General features: G+C 34.2%; 1 protein-coding gene across 1 annotated transcript in view; it reads right to left on the reverse strand.

The window, feature by feature from the left end:
* ADAMTS19 (ADAM metallopeptidase with thrombospondin type 1 motif 19) overlaps positions 1-18,838 on the reverse strand; it is a 118,687-nt gene that overhangs the window by 44,217 nt on the left and 55,632 nt on the right. Inside the window, exons 8-10 of the mRNA XM_057385142.1 lie at positions 14,340-14,445; positions 5,427-5,567; positions 4,680-4,830 (exon numbers count right to left, since the gene is read on the reverse strand). Coding sequence (XP_057241125.1) covers positions 4,680-4,830; positions 5,427-5,567; positions 14,340-14,445 — 398 coding nt within the window. The remainder of the gene's footprint in view (positions 1-4,679; positions 4,831-5,426; positions 5,568-14,339; positions 14,446-18,838) is intronic.

Here is an 18,838-nt window from a genome sequence, read left to right on the forward strand (position 1 = left end):
GATTTGAAAACTAACAGAAATCTGGAGGCCAGTGTCAATGTTACAATCACTCCAAAATCAGGGAGTACATTTCTACACCATTTCACTCCTCTGAGTAGAAAGTTTCTTCAGTCAAGATCAGGATAGCTCAGCTAATATACACCAAGATTTACTAGTTATCTATGATAGGTACAGTTCAACAGCCATTACAGCTTTCTAGATTAGCCAAGGGAAGGAATAGTTATTTGAAACTAAAACCTTATTATTGTGATATTAGACCATTCACAATCTGTAAAATATTTCTTTATGTGTACACTGGAAAACAAAATAACTGTCAAGCACACACAAAGGACATTTTTTTAAAAGAATGTGTTAATTGTGAGTTTGTAACAGCAAAAGCTTGTAAATAAATTATAAAAGAACAATGTTCTACAGAAATAGCAGAGGTCATTCCAACTTTTAAGTTCTGTGGGTGTTTTGTGCCAGTTTGGKTTTTTTTAAGTTATAATAGCGAGGCAGGTCTAGGTGAATCAGAAGGATGCACTTCCTATCATATACATATACATATACGGAAAGAAAATTCAGTTGAGAGCAATGACCAGAGATAAAAACAGAATTTTAAAACAGTGTGCAAGACTGTGTGTCAAGATTGTTTAAAATGTGGTGTTTGAGATGAGGACAGATATTTCACCAGGACTTGAATATTTCCATTTCTTTTGTTCTTTTCATTGTGATCTTTCCCTGAAAAGGCTTAAAAATCACCATGAAATATAACCAGTCTCCTACTTCTCAAAGATCACAGCTGTGTTATGACAAGAATTGTTTTAGTGGAACTGACCAGATAGCATTCACATCCTGGACTTTAATCTTAAAAGCCAATATTAAATAGTTCAAAAATTGTATTAAATTGTCAATTTTTACAATCCCATTTAATCATCAAGAACTACTTCTGGGCCATGATCTCACTATCTGTTATGTGAAACAATGTTAGGATCCAATTGTTTCTTGCATGGGACATCATGGGTATAAAAGCAAACTTGGCTCCCTTACAAGGTAAGCATGGAGACACAGTATAAATCTCCAGTCTGGAGATGCACTCATGCTTTCCTAGGTCTAAAAATTTCACTTAGGACATGACAAAAGAAGTCTTTGAAATAAAAATGTAAAGGAAAAAATAAAGTCTGGACATCATTTATAAAAGGGGAGTGGGAGTGGCTCAGGAAAATACAGAAGAAGGACCTCAGTCGTCCCTTCAGTTCTTTGTATCAGTCATTAAGTTAAATTACAAAGAGGAATTCTTGATAGCAAGGGAAAATCATTGGCATTTTTAGTACTTCTCAGTGTTGCCATGCAATGTGACTGTAAAATGCCTGCCTGAAGTGCTCTTCGGGAATAACAACTATAGAAAATCACATCTCAGCGGAAATGCACTATTAATTGTACCACTAATATTTGTAAAATTAAGATTATTTTTATAATTATCCAATTGTTTTCTTAATTGAATAGCTGTTTTATATGAAACACGGTTGCTCAATGTGGAAGACCATAWGGAATTCTGCTCATCAAATATTCTTCCAGTCCCAAAAAAACATATGATTGTGATATAGTTCATAATTTATCTTTTACACAGTTATACTGAAGTGCATGAACTCTTCAGCAAGTAGAACATGTCCAAGAAATCCTGGGCTATAAATTGTTGGATTTACTGACATTTAAATGAACCTTCAAGGAGTGTGTTTCTCTCATTTCCTGGCTTGTGGACAACAACTATAACCATAATAAACTGCCAGTTACTGGCAGAGTAGGAGAGACTGTAGAGAGATTAGAAGAAGTACTCTGGATATCATGGAATATTCAGTGGTTGCCTATGCATAATTAAATAATTACTGTAATAAATTGTTATAGCAACTAATGAAATCCTATATTCAGTTTTCAAAAGTCAAATGTTGACTTCTCCAAAGACAGCTACAACAATTTGCACAATCAACACAGGGAAATTTGAGTCATCCTCATATTAAATAAAATGCAATGATTTGCAAGGTTAGATTCAACATATTTGTTATTTGTGTCTAATGTCTTTTTATTTTTAAGAAGATAATAAAATGAGCTATGGAGTAATAGTGCTTCACATAGTGCTTCACAGTTAGATGATGTTGGTGCTGCATAGTCCATGTGCTAGAACTCACGAAGAATTTCTGGAAAGTCTAAATGTTGGTTCTAGCCTAATTCAAATGGCAACATTTTTTTTCTTCCTTTATCTTCATACATACAAAAAGCCACATAAGAGGATTACTTTCTTATCATCTCTGATAAGAATAGAGTTGATAGAATGCTCTATCCATTGCTCTGAGTTTTCTCTTTACCATAAAAAATTTATTTCTATTATTTAGAAAGTCTATATCTCATTGGAATAGTAGTGAACTCCCTTAAAGGAAGAGACAGACCTAAGACCCACAGCAGGGAACAAAAGGATATCTGAAGACAGTGCCTAAGCTCACTGTAACTACCTCTTCAAGCCTAGAAACTGAGGATCAAGTTTCTTGGATTTTTTTATAGGGAGGAAGGAAAAAAGTACAAATTTTGCTTACACACAAAAGAATACAGAGGAAAACCAGCACGATGACTTTACAGAGGTCATCAAGGAAGCTTTGGAAAACTTCTACCTCACTACTCTGACCATTTTTTCTCAATTTTGTCCTTTGTATCATTTACTCATTTGATTGTCATTTCTGACAGATTCAAGGTTCTTAAAAATTCATTACAATTTCTTGGTTCAATAATTCATTATACAATTTCCAGTAAACTGCTGCCAGTTTTGCAGARGATTTTGGAAAAACTGAAGATTCTTCCTCTCGGTCTCCTCTCAGAAACTGTTATTCAGCCGTCTTTTTCTAACTCTTAAGACTGTAAAGTTATCAAGTAACACACTTGGTTTTGATGACAAGAACTAAAATTGCAGTTTGCAAACATTGCAGTTTGTCAGGAAAAAAAGAACAGCTGAAAAGAACACAGGCCTTTTGTATTGTTTTGCATCATAACYATATTCTTCCTTCACTGCAAACTGATATCACACTTGGATTTAAATTACAGTGGTATATTAATAATATTTAATAGGAATTTTCTGATTGTTTTACAGTAAATATAAATATAAAGCAATGATCCAGGAAATAGGAAAAATCAGAAGGATTTATTTAGATGAAAATAAGTGATTTACCTGAAAGGTGTCCTCTTACCTACAGAATACCAATTAGAATAGACAATTAGCTATGGGCACCTACAGCCTAAGTAATCTCTGTGCAAAAAGTTGAACACTACCTGGGTAATATTCACTGAATTTCGTTTCCTAATATTTCTAAAATTATTATGTAAACCAAAAAAACCTCAGAGTCAGGATGTTGAAAAAAGAATATTCACTGCGTCTATGAACAAAATACAACATGCACAGGACCAGCTGACTATSTGAATTTAAATATCTGAATTAGAACAAAACACAAGGGTAGTAAGTCAGGGATTTATCCAGAGAAATGAAAAGCATATAAAGGTATTATGCAATAGCAAGTCTTGATGTTTGTATCTTTCTTCAATTACTTTTAAGAACTCTGTAATTGTTAAAGAAAAATACAGGAAATATTAAAATTCTATCATTTTCTTTTTCAAAATAGGCTTCTAGAGAATAAAAAACAGAAATTACACTGTGCAATTGAAAACAACSTACTGAAAAGTAATAAACAGGTTGAAGTTAATGAAAAAAAGCACTCAGAACTAATGAGGAACATTTGTAGAATTTTGACATTGAGTTTTACTGCTTATGTCCAGAGTGAAAATGTTATTGATATGRCAGCTCAAACAAGAAACAGGAACCTATGGCTTTTTTTTCCTCTTCAACCATACCACTCTCAGGTTGCCTTTGTCATATATGTATTGCGATGTTTCCTCTGAGAATCTTTTAGACAGTCTCATTGAAAGTCTCTGAAGAAACAGTACTAAGTCCAAATACAAAACATGAAGGGAACTGAAGAACTGAAGGATAAAGGACTTCTGTTTTCCTAGGTAATATTCCTAACCTTTCCAGGCTATCTGCCCACTGGGTCTGACGAGACTTTATTTCAYGGTTCCTCTAGTCCCTGCTCTATCAATCCATACTCTTTGTGTATTTTTATTTCACCTTCCCATCTTGTCYTGATTAATGCCTTAAGGACATCCAACATTTTTAGTATCTCCTGTTGTTGTTAAAAAAGGTCAATTTTTCTCTGTAAAACGCATTCTTAAACTGCTTCTTCAATCAGATTTCTACTAGCATTAGTTCATAAAATCATGGAGACCTGCCTTTTTAAGGTTAATATATAGTGACATTCCGTCAGAAATGGAAGTTCAGTTCCCAAACCATAATGAAATGGAACCTACACGTGAAAGCTTGACCCAGGGGAATAAATCGCAAATATTCCATTTGGTGCAACAGCCTGTCTTAACACTATGACATCTTCTGTTTCTAAAGTACAAGGAAAGTATCAATAAAGCATGTCTCAGGATAGTCGCAGACCCAAAGCAAGACTTACAAGATAAATCARTGAAAATGTGCATATTAATTTTTGGAGAGTGAGGGTATATGTGTTACTTCAAAGGGTATATTCTATAAAAAACATGTACAAAAGCTATTCTCACACAAAAATCAGGTGGTACAAGCACCGACAGAGCCTTACCTGCATTTCTTGGCAAAAGGAAGCAGTTGGTCCAAAAAGAATCTGACACTGCTCATCYGCAGTGTACGTCATTCCCGGGAGCTTAGAGGGAATAATCACAGAATTGAGGCTCTGAGGACTCGTCTGCACCAGGCAGTTACTGGCCTTTGACCTGGTAATATCAGAGATTTATATGCTGAGCAATCTGAGTCTGTTTGCYGGGCCGATTTAAACTTGTGTACAACATTCAAAATATATGGACAATTACAATGTTTTTATTCATTGGCAYTGGGCTACTGCTCACGTTTAAACCAATGTGGCCTACTTGTAATAAACTAACGTGTTCTGTTGTTGCACATTTGCAGAAAGACAATATAATTTATCAGCTAAAATAAGCGTTTTAGAAAAGCGCTGGATAACATTTTAGCATAAAAATTACTTAATGGATTAAGGTTTTCATGCCAAACATTTCAGTATACAGCATAAAAATATATTGTAAACACAGTGACATAAAAATATTGTGTATATAAGTATACAACACTAAAACCATATACATTAAGACATGAAAGTATAAAAATCCATATAATTGCTGAAAACAGATTTAAATAAACCTGTTTAACAWTACATTGTGATGATTTTAAATATTTTGATGTATTTTGCAAATACAAATCTCCCCCAGAAGCAAAAAATATTGAAAATTTATTATTTCAGTATATTAATTGCAACTATTTGTAAATAACATACTAAGAGTGTTTTCCTATTATATACCTGAGAAATCTTTCCAGATCTTCCCTGCTGCACTGCGACCATGAAACATCCCCAAGATTCTGTCCTTTAATCCATTCCCCAGACATGATATGGACACCATCAGCACAGGATGGGTGGTCATTGTCGTGGTTTATCCCCATGCTGAATTTTGAAGTTGTTAAAAATAAAACAAAACACAACAAAGTAAGAGGTTGTTTTCTGAATATTTTTAAGTTAATACTCTTGCAAAAGGTTGCAATAAACTCATATATGTTAGATGTAGGAAATCTCTTACGACTTCTTTTTTCCCATGGTATCTTCCACAGAAGTGCATGGAACCATGTGTAGAGGACAATTCTATAATTAAAGGTGAAAGTGGAGCTGCATTTATTTGATAAGAAATATTGCATTCTAATCAGTTCAATACATGATCTGGACAACTTCGTGAATTTTCAGAACTGCACAGTTACTGCAAGTTTGATGAATACTACTTCTCTCGTTAATGGAAAATAAAATATTGGAAATGTATTTTTTAAGATTAGTGAATATTTTGGCAGCATTTCTATCTTCATTCTATATGGAACTGATTGGTTGAAATTCAATAGAATAGTAAAATGATTACTAGTTTAATGTGTAATTATTGTCTCTAAAGAAAAAGCAAATAAATGTGTTTTCTATCTCCTGTTAGATGTAACACTGATGAAGAAATTAACTTGTGTGTGAGAACTCACTGGAATGCATATGGATGCTAAGTCTTCAAAMTCAATGCACTGCAATGAAAAATGCTACTAAATATCTGCTTGAAGCTGCTATTTTAACTGAAGACTTGCTGTCACTCTCATTCACAATTAGCAAACAAGAGAGGAAGAAGGTACACGAAATAAAACCAAGATTTTCAAAATTAGAAGAGTGGATAATCTAATATGTGTATTTGTTGCTTGACTGATATTACAAGCAATAAATACACTCAGCTCTTTTTGAAGATTTTCAAATGAGTATGAAATTACTCTGCAGAGCATGATTTTAGGTAATGCTGGAAATTCGCTCCAGCCTGCCCTGGAGAAAAGTAAAACTTTCCAATCCACTACCATAGAAGCATTTTCTATAGTCTTATTAGCAAAGTAATTCTGATGAAAACTTYGTATTTTAAAGCATGAATGAAGTGGAAGAAATTGTTAGAGCAACTGTGTATATCAGCTACATCAAACACCAAAAAAATCCCCTAATTCTAATAATCTTACTATACTTCAGCTGCCCACACCTCTATAACACTCTCCTATTCTGCTTTGACATTCAAATGTAGTTCCAAGTATCTTTACTAATCCAATGAAATTCATTCTTCTAGTCTCTTCCACCTCCAAATTAAGTACATGTAAAAAATATTAAAAAAAAAAAGACAGGTATTTGCCTATCTGATTGAATAGCTACTCCGAAAGGGAAAGTACAGGTCATATTTTAACACCTATTAACTAAATCTCAAGACAATACCTGAGAAGTAAACTAAAGAAGCAACAGAACCTGCTCTTGAATGTTCTCAGAAAYGTCCTCTTCAGTAAGTACTTTTGATCTGCTCTGTAGCACGGTAATGACTGCATATTTTTATCTGACCTATTATCAATCACAAGACAAGGTAAAAGTCATTGTGCTGCAGAATTGACTTCTGATTTCATTCCTCACAGCCCATTATGTGTGTGGTGGAAGAAAGAAGCTGAACAGTCATTGCTGCCTTCTTATTCAACAAGACAGTAAGTAATGTAAGCATGTGTACCTACTTCTCCATTAACAATAAGGATATAACAATATTCAACGCTTGGTGCTTTCCAACTTCCCTTGCTGCACATGAAAGAAATAACTACAWCCTTTCTCTAATACAAAGGTGCCACAGAAACTGTCAGTGTGAGGTGCTGTCCTGTCTCTTCCTACAGAATGTATTTATTACAGCAACCAGCACATTGCCCTCTCTCCTCCCTCCCACAGCTAAAATCATCAACCTCATACAAGGGTAAAGCAACACCATGTGCATGGGGGAGGAAGAAAAAGGATCAGCCTTTGTAACAGCCTGAAAAAACACAATTAGCAAAGAAGACAGTGCTGTACTTTACAAGTAGTACACCATGTTTATTATAGAAATAATTGCATTTTTAAGARCAGAAGTGTTATTTCCTCAGTGTTACATAAAAATGCTCTCTCCATTCTGGTTAAAGGCTATATATAGCAGATCAAATGTGCAAGTAGGAAGCTTGCACATTCTATAGAATGCCTTCCTTGACTAATATTAGCAACATTTAAATTCACACTATGCAAATAAACCATATTTTAATAATCTCAGTTTTAAAGTATTTTGACAAAGAAAGAGCCTTGAAGCAATAAACTCCACTAACAGTATAARTCAAGCACACTGAAAAAATATTTTTATCTAACAAACCCTTTAGAACTTGTTTGAAAGACTCTTTGTGCTTTTAGAGGTATCATAAAGTTAGAATAATCTCCGCTAAATCTTTAATATGCAAACATAAATAGTACAATGAAACATCATTAAATTTTCTGTGTTTGGAAATCAGAATTAATTCAGGCCACTGAAAGCAGAAGAAAAATCTCAGTTCAATCTCTCAGTTAAAAAACATTTCTTTCACAATTATCTATTGCTGCAATTATATGTGTACAGCCGAATTCAAGACAGACAATAGCATCTCTTGCATTCTTGCATGCAACATGCTCTCCAGTGTCAACACATTGAACAAGTACTGAGTATTACAATTTAACTTGAACTTATTACAGTGGAGTATTACAAAATCAAAGCTCTTTTAAGCCTCARTAGAGGATCCTCAGTCATTACTCTGCACTTAAATAAGCCAAATAAGGTTATGCACACACCTTCTTGAAATAATTACATCTGCATTGCTATTTTATATTCCTTTTCACTGTAGGACATCAAAARTCTTTGACACATGCTACTTTCATGACAACACGAATTTGCCCAGTGACCYCACATGCTTCCAGGTAAAAGCTTTCTATTATTTATTCATTATTTTATTTCTGCTTTGTAAATGGCAGATGATGGTTGTGACCATCCCATTAGACTTGAAATGCAAGTAGTGCAGCTGAACAAGAATAATGCTATTAAACCAGAAACACACAAAGAAGGGACAAAGATTGAATAGTATCAAAAACTTAATATAAGAGCAATTATTTAGGTTAGCTCAGAAGATACGGAGAATTACTTTAGGCTAATCTGTAAATAAAAAGTGAGAGAACTAAACGAATTATTGAACTACTACTGTTCAGACTTTTACAGTCACTAACAGTGAGACAGATTAGGAAATAAGCAATGAATTAAGAAAAGTGTAAGAATAAGTGGTCAAGGAACCAGCAACAGAGCATTTAGTATAATAAATAGATTCCCAAATACTAAAAGATCTATTTATTCCGGATCACATGTAGAACAAAGGAATGACAAATGAAGACTGCAGATCAAGTATAATACTACTAGTACAAGCTCAGGACAGACTGAAAATTACTAGGAAATTTTCACCTTGTGAAGGAGAAAGTGAATCACTGAATGCATCTGCCAGTTTTAATCTGTGATGTATGATGGGCTCATGGGGTCATTTGATTTGTTTAAAAATTTATATTAGTGTAAGTGAATACAATGCAGTATTTGCAAATTCACTGCAATTATTATCCTATAAATTTTTCCATTTTTAAAAATAAATCACAAGCATAATTAATTCTATTGCTCTAAAAATTAARAATTACTTCAAAAATATTATTAAAAATGAAGTGTTAACTTCCTTATTATTTCCACTGCTTTCCTTTTTGTCATCATTTTATGCAATAGAATGATCAAAACTTTTTTAACTGTGGACCCAAATATTACAAGGTTTAAAAAGGTTTATTGCATTTATCAATACAATGATTTTCACACCAATTTGTCTAATCTGAAGTTATGCATACCACAGTATCATGAGGATGTATTTGGTAAGTGAAAATAACACCACTTGTGTCACTATCACAGGCAGGGAGATGAAAGCTAATTACTTTCTTAGTACTTTTATTGCACTTTTTCAACAAATGTTCTATCACGCTGCTATCTTTGTAGAGAAAAATATATAAAGAGACCAAATTATTAGCAGGTTTTTATAAGCTATTATATGTTGCTTTCTTGTTATTTTTATTTCCCAGTTAGTGAAATATTAAGTGTTGTAGGATTTTTTTTTATAAGTCCTTTTAAAAGATATGAGGGCTTCACAGTCCATTGAATAAATGGGATTAGACACATTTCAATTTGTAAATTAATTATTTAGCCTAAAGTGAACTAAAAGGCAATTGACTCAGCTACAGAAAAACTATGATGACAAAAGATAAAACATTATTTCTTTTGGAAAGGATTTATCTTTAAAGAATAATCTGCTGAACAAGGAAATCTCAATATTCTTGTTAATAATGAGATTATTAGAAAAAGTAAAAAATAAATAACATTGTGCAATTATTATTTCTCTTTCGTGAATCATTACTCATTCTCCACAATGCTGGCAACTCAGATTACATTTTCAGTCTTAAAACAATTGGGTAAAAGTACAAAATGCCCATTAGTGTAGGGACACTAACACTGGATGCTACTGATCAGCTGACTTTGCAGCTTTTGCTGAGCAGATGTTCTCTTCTCTATAACTCCAATACTTCTACCACCATGCTTCATGATGCTGGATCTGGACAAACCACCATGCCATGGTCCTTTGACTGAAGTATCTAAATAATCTAAAGCTTTGCCATGACAGATGCATTTTGCACCCTAACATGAAAATATAGATTGTCCCTTGCTGAAGGTATTTTTTACAGAGATTATATAACACAGAAGTATTTGCTTCTGGCAAACATGACACACATATCACATCCTTGAGCTATCATGTACTTKGTGAAGAACTACAAAAAACAGTTTTCTTATTAACAAAAACTGTTGACACTGTTAGGATCTTCTGCCAACTTTTTCACAGCTATTTTAAATGTATCTATCAAAGAAGTCTTTGCATCCTGAAGGATGTTGTTCAGTTACTAACTGTGTACTTTACAAACATACTCCTAATCAAAATCAAACATAAATCCTGGAACAGTATAGCCTGGCAGAAATGGGAGCCTTAATACCTTGCTAGAGTTGATTAATCTAAATTTCAAGTAAAAAATCACCATATGTCTTTAAGTTACTAAAATGCTGATGCAGTGCTACTTTCCTGCCTCAGTGCTTCATTTCTTCCTGAGCAGTTTCTTTCTCTAGCTGTCTTGCCACCAGCAAAAGTCCAGTGATGCTTTATTTCTGCCTGGCATTGCGGTGCTGTGCTGTGATGCACAAAGATCGTTCTGTATAAAGAACCATACTAAGAAAACTATTTTTTCTTTTTGACGGTTTTTAGTGCCAGATAAATTTTGAGCAAGACTAAACAGAAATGCAAAGTATATAACAGACTTCATTATGTTCTGTCATATGTAATCCTAAGTGTATTTTGTTGTACAATTTTCAGGCCACTGAAGTTTGGAATGAKAAACACATGTGTCCAGTAAGATCCTAAGGTGATTTAAGTCAGCGTAAGTTTTGTCTGTGGAACACAGGCGTCCACTTTGATATGGATGTAGAAGAATAAGAAACCATCCATTTTTAAAGAACTTACCCACTAAACCATGAAAAATTAATGTAGTGTAATGCCAAGGACTTTAGAACCGCTTTTTCCCCCATTACTTCCTATTTACTATCTTTGGAGGAGTATTACCGATCCTGCTTGCATGGCTGAGCACCTAATATTCTTTGAACTTCATTAAAGTCATTTGAAAACAAACGAGAGAAATTAAAGGGGCAAAAATGGGAAAAAAGATCACTCAGGACACTGTGGGTTTCTTAACTGCAATGGTTTAGAACAATTACCTTACAGATACTTGTCCTGATCTATCAGGAGGAAAAAAAAAGACAGTGATGAAACTACTGGGGGGGATTGTTGGAAACCATGCTTGAAATGGTTTTCAGAGAGAATGGGTTTCAGAGAATTTGTAATGCTGAAATGTAATACAAAACTAAAACCTTSTATTAATTCTTATGAAACCAATAAAGATCAAGGAAAAAGGAAAGCATGGTACCTTCCTTCTCCACCGTAATTTAAGGAAAGCAGTTTCTTATTTAACAGGTACTATGCTTTATAGATAAATTTCCCTGTAAAATTYCCATTTTCTTAACAAAGAGGGTGAAAAATGTCACAGATATGAAAACAGCACAAAAATAATATAACAACAATAGAACCACATAATCGTATAATGGTCTGGGTTGGAAGGGACATTAAAGATCATCTAGCGCCAAACTCACTGCCATGGGCAGGGAATCTTCCTCTAGATCAGGTTGCTCAGAAACCCACCCAGCCTGCTCTTGAACAACTGGAGACAGGGAGTCCACAGCCCCTCTAGGCAACCTGTTCAGTGCCTCACTACCCTTACAGCAAAAAAATTCTTCCTAACAGTTAATCTAAAGCTACTCTCTTTCAGTTTAAAGCTGTTCCCTCTTGATCTAGCACTACATGCCCCTGTAAAAGGTCCCTCTCCAGTTCTGCTGTAGGCCCCCTTGGGTACTAAAAGGTGCTAGAGGTTCCTCCCCAAGCCTTCTCTACTCCAGGCACATCCATGTTCTATGTAACTATGCAAAAAAAGCAGTGAATTATAGCAATTTCTGTGTAAATCTGTAATGACATAAATAATTGCATTGGAAAGATGATTGCTTGTATTTGTTGTGCATCTATTTTTAAAATCATTACAAAACTCAGTTTTTCAAACAGCAGTTGTACTTTTCAAACTGTTTTACTCAAGTTAGGCTCCTCTCTCTACATTTCAGTTGACTTTAATTTGAACTCAGTGATGACAAAAACCAGCCAAAATAGTCAAAGCTCAACTTCTCTAATAGTCAGCCTGCTTCTGTGTCCAGCTACCTCGTACTTCTGTACCTACAGACAGATTAATATCCATATAAGTATATCTGACTTGGACTGAGAAACCCAGCTTTAGACCATTAACCGAAAGGAACAGAAACATTTAAGAAAGAAGCTTGGGGGGAAAATGAGAGCAGCCGGAATGAGGCCACAATGAGAAGCATTTCTGCTGCACCTTCTATCCAATATCCTAGCAGGGGTTGTATGGGACAGAGAAGGAAGCAGGATGATTTGGAGACAGGTTACCAGCACAGCCTCCAGTGACACAAGAGCTCTGCAGCAGCTTCTTTCTTTCTCAGTCAGTATCATGAGAATGCCTGACATTGCGGGATCTCCAATAAACTGAGTGAGGATGGTGGGAAGCAAAAGCCCTGAGAGAAAGTGACTCCAGAGTGATATCACTGAATAAAGCTTAATTATCAATGGAATAATTATCCTAACATGTCATCTCAATATGTGTCTTTTTTTGCTTTCTGATTTATTCTTTGTTGCATCTGTTTGCGAGCATGAAATATCTTCATGGCTTTGCATTGCTGTTGGACTGTGAAAGAGAAAAGATTTTTCATGCTCTTCCTACAGAAAATAAAGCTTCCTCTACCCATTCCCTCTTCCAGTACTAGCAAACAATACAGTGAAAAATAGAAATAGAATGGTATGTGGCTACAAAACACGAATAAGTATTACTTTTTAAATCTTTCCTTTCTAACAACTATCACACAAGCAGTCTTGCTTATATTAACCAGGAGTTGCTTTCTGCAGTTATGAAAATACAAAAAAAAAAAGAGAACAAAAAAAAAGAGAACAAAAAAAGAGAACAAAAAAGAGAACAAAAAAGAGGAAAAAAGAGAACAAAAAATCAATTTCATGCAGCAACTTTTACGTGTGTCAGTCTTTACATAATTGCTCTGTATTGCTTATTGTGCATTCAGAAAAAACAAAACCAGTAGAAATATTTTAAGTTCCAATTTTTTCTTGCAATCTACTTCATGTTTCTACATTAGATGCTAGGCTGTTCCATTCTCAGAAAGCTTTGACCAAATTTAAAGTAAGTCACATTTGATTCAAAGTRTTTGTCCTAACATAGCAAACCACACATTCAGAGGTTCAAAGGATTTAGCAAAACATCCCTCTCTGTCACTCTGAAACTGCCATTCTAACACGAATACACAAATACGTGGCACACACACCACAGACAAGAATAACAGATTAATATGTAAACCCCTTTTCATTTTAAATGAAAGTAAGACCTTTTCTATCTCTTTTTCTTTACAAGTAGTGAAGCCAAGAATGAAATTCAACTTTTATTAATAGATTTTATTATTGTGGAATTGTAGTGAAGCCAAGAATGAAATTCAACTTTTATTAATAGATTTTATTATTGTGGAATTAGAACTTTTCACTTTGGGTTAAAATATTTGACATTGAATGAGTAAAAACATCCAGCTCAATTGTGAAGGACAGTTATCTTCACCTTTGTTCTGCCACTCTTTTCTTCTTCCAAGAAGAAAAACAATATTAATGTTGCAATGACCAACAACTACTCTACACTTTAATGGGTTCCATCCTGAGAAAGCCAAATTAAATAAGGGCACTTCCAACTTATGATCTCATTAAAATGTTTGTTGGCAACAATTATTAGAGTTGGATCTGTTACACAATACCATAGTCAGAAAAGAAAAAACATCTTGGGGCACCTGTTTTTCCTCTAAATAATGGCAGTCTCTCCAGTTAATCTATTTATTTCGTAGCTAGAAAGATTTTTGTATTACTTCAAGTTATAAACATTTACTTATATTATATATTGACACATGCTKTTATTATTACTAACAGAAACACTATTTTCCAAATTTTTCATTTAATTTAAATCCCCTCCTTATAGAAAAAAAGGGAAAACTGAATCTCACAGTCAAATTAGTCAAACTGTAATAGTACTACTATGCAAATGAACAGTTGGCTTTAACACCCACGTACTTACTTGTGACCCATTTCATGGGCAATTGTAAAAGCGAGATTCAGACCATTGTCCTCTGCAATTATACATTTTCGYTTTTCACTGCACATTCCACTCAGGTATGCTATACCTAGGAAACAAAACCACACATTCAATTATTTTTTGTTACAACATACTCTATATATTATTTCATAATTAGACCCAAAAAAGATCGAAACCTTATTGTGGTCAGAGTCAGCCAAGTATATAAACACGTATCTGAAAAAGGTATACTTACTTATTTTGCAACCAGTGGTAATTTTACCTCACAGTAATGATTAGAGAGACTGCAATTTACAGGAAATGCATTCTTTTAAAGCATTGCTCGGAACCTTAGTGAGATGTGATTGAACACATTATGAATGTCAGTAGTGCTGTAAACGAGAATAGATGCCTACTCCAATAGGGCACAAGTGTGAAGAGGTATTTCCYCTGACAAACTTTGAAGAACAGAGTGCAAAGCACAGACTTGTGCCCCTGCATTTATCACTGCTAAGTACTGATAAAGCGTTCAGCATGTTAGCGGTTTTAAAAATATTTAGAAGAGTCAGATGTCCCGTAAGAGTTCATAGCAGACCGTAGCCTGTCAAACACATTTACTGTAGAGGCTATAATGGCTCTACTACGTAATACCTTAGTTTTCAAAAAAACCCAATGAAGCTTCAATGGTAGGGTTTTGTTTTCAAGTTCAGCTTCTTAAAAGAGGAGTGTCTGTAACTGTAAAAGCTTGAGGAACATGCAGCTTAATTTGGGTAATGGTACATTTTTCAGACCACAACACATTTAACAGGGACAATTGTCATCACTTGTCGTTTGAAAATTTGGAGTAAGCAATGAAAACACTGTTTCAAGTGCTTGGCCTTCTTCCCAGGAACTTCCTTTCAATGGAATGGTGCCCTCCGGTTCAGCATGTTTGCTGGATGTTTGCATGTAAAGGTCAAGTTTGAAATGTTTGAGAGTATTTGAAATTTAGTCATAATTACCATTCCAAGTTAATAAGATAAGTCATTCTTCTTACAGTCCAAGTTTTTGTCAGTCTGTGAGCACAATGCCTCATCCACAACATGAAATTYGAGTAGAAACCCCATCACTATTCTGGCAGTGTTGTCCTCAAAAAACCTGTCTGAAAGTTTTTGGGCACAGAACTTCTGACAAAAAATGTGTCCAGGACTGAGTAAAACAATGACAAAATAAATGTGAATAAGGCAGAATATTTCTGCTTTCACTATTTGTTTCTAAAAGAGGGAATAGCCATCTGAAATATGAAAAAAGCAAAATCTGGTCAAGGAAAAGTAGTCCTTCAAAAGACACCTCATGTTAAATGTAGGCATCACTTATACTAACTTGAATAAAAAATAAGAGAAGAAATGCTCTGAAATGTAATGTTTTCTTTTAAAAACATTATGCTTCTATTGCTGAAATAAAAACAAGAATATTTATGAAACCATTTTTTGCCTTGCAGTTCCACAAATATATACATCTGCTTTTAAGATTTGATGAACAAACTGAAAAAGATAAAAAGACTTTTAATGCTGGTGACAATACCAGAAGGAGTGAACGTCAGGGTGCTGACTTCAGCCATCATCAGTGAACTTAACAAGTACTTCAACAAAACAGAAAAATCACTCTTGCCATAGACAAAACCCAGTACTGCATTTTTTTGTGAGCAAACCTTTACTAAAATGCAAAACTTCCAAAAATACCCTTCTTGCTGGGCTGGTTTTGGCTGGGATAGAGTCAATTGTCTCCACAGTAGCTGGTAAGGAACTTGCTGGGATCTACAGGAAGAAAAATCCCCTACCTCCCACTTTCTGATCATGCTCACTACTAGCAGAAAACTGTATGATATTCTCTAGTCTTCTGAAGTGAGAAGTAGTCTCCTAATCTTCTTCTGACCACTAAAATGGCAGACTGTCCACACTTTCTCCCAAAGAACTATGAATGTTTCATGTTTCATACCTATTCTGTAAAAGAGGCAGTCAGCTCTATTCAGGATTTTCAAWAAAACTCATATATTGATCATATAATACTCATGTAATGCTTATAAATATACTCACATATCACCAATAATGTTTTCATACTTGGAATTCCTTGAAGGAAATTGATTATATTTGAACTTAGAAAGTTGGACAGACAAAACATTAAGACTTAAATTTCATTAAGATTAAATTAGATTCTGGATTCTAGAAATGTCCAATGGTATCCAAAGCAATTAATGCTTTATGACCTCTGCACTATTAAACAAATTAAACCTCATATGCACAAGCCACATTCAACAGCAGCTACTGGTGCTGGGTGTAAATCAGCCAGCAACTAGCTGTGAACTAGTTTCACATCTTGTCTTTGATTATGAATTTCACATGCAGTGAAAAAGAAACTGACTTCAGAAAGCAGCTGCTCTTGCTTAGCTGTCTGTGCATTAGGTAAGAGACAGAATTTCTTCTTTAAATGTATTTAGGTTCACTGCCATTTCCTGTGGTTTATTAACACAGCTGGAACTGCTCCAAGGTTAAATCCACATTTAAAAAAAAAACAAAACCAAAAACAAAAAAAACCCAAAACCAAACAAAAACCAAAACAAACAAAAAAACCCAACAAAAAAAAAACCCTAACAAAAAATCAATGAACAATTGCTCCCTTGTTATGATTAAGATATACTTAGTGAACCCCATAGCCTCAACATACTGTTTCAAATTAAAATACTTAATATATGAAACATGTTGGCTAGAAAGCAGTAATTTCATCTCCCTGACAGTATAAGGAAGGATCCAATTATTTATCTATAAAAAACCTATGTTTTGAAACAAAAAAAAGCTTAGTTGAATGCATGTCAAATGTAAAATATTCAAATTACTTCCTTCTGTGGATAACTCTTTTCAAGTTAATTCAGAAGAAAATACATGCCACTTCAATTAAAATAGTAAAGCTTTAGTTTTGTGCCTTAGAAGAACCACATAAGGGACTACATTTTCTGACCAAACATGTAAATATTTAAATTAAACACATGCTGCTTCAGAAAAGTAGAACTTTTCCCAGAGTCATMGCAGTAGTTAATTACTACTGCTATTAGTGCTACCCATACACATGGGCATTTCATTCTACAATTGACGATAAATTTTCTTGTTTATTAATGAACATCCTCATTATATCACCAACCTACTTATTCTTTCAAAGTAGGCAGACATCTACAYCCTTTCTGTTGAAAAGAGCTAGTACAGCTGACAGGAATCTTACACTTAACACCTCACCAAGCTGAAGTATCTGAACCAGTCTGTCAACTTTACCTACTCATTCACAGCCAGCTGCCTGTAACATAAACCCTCTACCTATATAAAAAAGGCTATTGTCAGCATTGTCTTCAGGAATAAAAACTCCACAGTAAAAAAGCCCCCAACAGAATCTCATTAMGAGATAGGCAGTCAAACTTAGCAAGCATTGGTCTTCCTTACAGCAACCATAAAACATGTAGGTATGACTTGAATACATCTGCATTGTAATACTTCACTCTAAAAAGCTGGAAAATGGTTATTATTCTTCCTTTTAAAGTAAGCCACTGTAAAAATAGAGTTCATATTCCAAAAGTCTAATCACCCAAATTACTTACTTATCCCACTTTAATTTATTTTCCTCTGAACTTCCTTGGTTTCACAACACCTTAGGCCGCTGGTTTTTTTGGTTGTTTTTTTTTTTTTTTTAAGCTATTAGCTATGCGGTTATTCAGAACTTCTGATAGCATGATCTTCATTTGAATTATCAAGGATGCACAAAACTCCAAGCCACTACAACAGAAACATAATTTAAAGCCCAATTACATCTGGCTTTTGAGTCACACATAAATATTTTAAAGTAAAAAGTACTTTAAAAAATATTCAAAATGAACTGGCAAATCAATGGGCCTGTCAGCAAAAAAAAMCCCAATACTTAACTGCACTTGATTACTAATCTAACAAATGATTTATTTTAGCAGACCAGATGCTTTTCTTAAGAAGCAGGAGAAAAATAGTTTTCCATTGAGCCGACACTTCAAAGTCTAATTAGCACAAGCTGTTCTGAACAGATTCACAGATGACTTCCAAGAAAAAAGAAGYCTTGTCAGTTGTGTGTGAATTGGCAGCTCTTTAACATGGCAGTAATCAAAACAAGACAGCTAACAGTCAGAAATCTCTAATGCAAAATACAAAGCTCGGGAATATTTATTTTTCTCTTTTAAAGAGGGAGATATAACAGTGAGGACAAATACATCTATATGTGTGTGCATTGTGTCTTGACAAAAACACATCAATGCAAGACCAGAAAAAATAATGGAATAAAACTAAATCAGCTACTGCTGCATTTTTCYCAAATGTCACTTAAATTTTATTCATATCTTTTGTTATTTTATGTTTACATACATTTTAGAAAAAACCACGCTGTCAGGTGTCCATCAGCAAGTATACTAATTGATACATACTAATACCTATGYGATTTTGTTTCAGAATAGACTG

The sequence above is a fragment of the Malurus melanocephalus genome, unplaced genomic scaffold (assembly GCF_030028575.1).
Source record: "Malurus melanocephalus ecotype Western Australia unplaced genomic scaffold, MMel_1.1 scaffold_15, whole genome shotgun sequence".
NCBI classification, from domain to species: Eukaryota; Metazoa; Chordata; class Aves; order Passeriformes; family Maluridae; genus Malurus; species Malurus melanocephalus.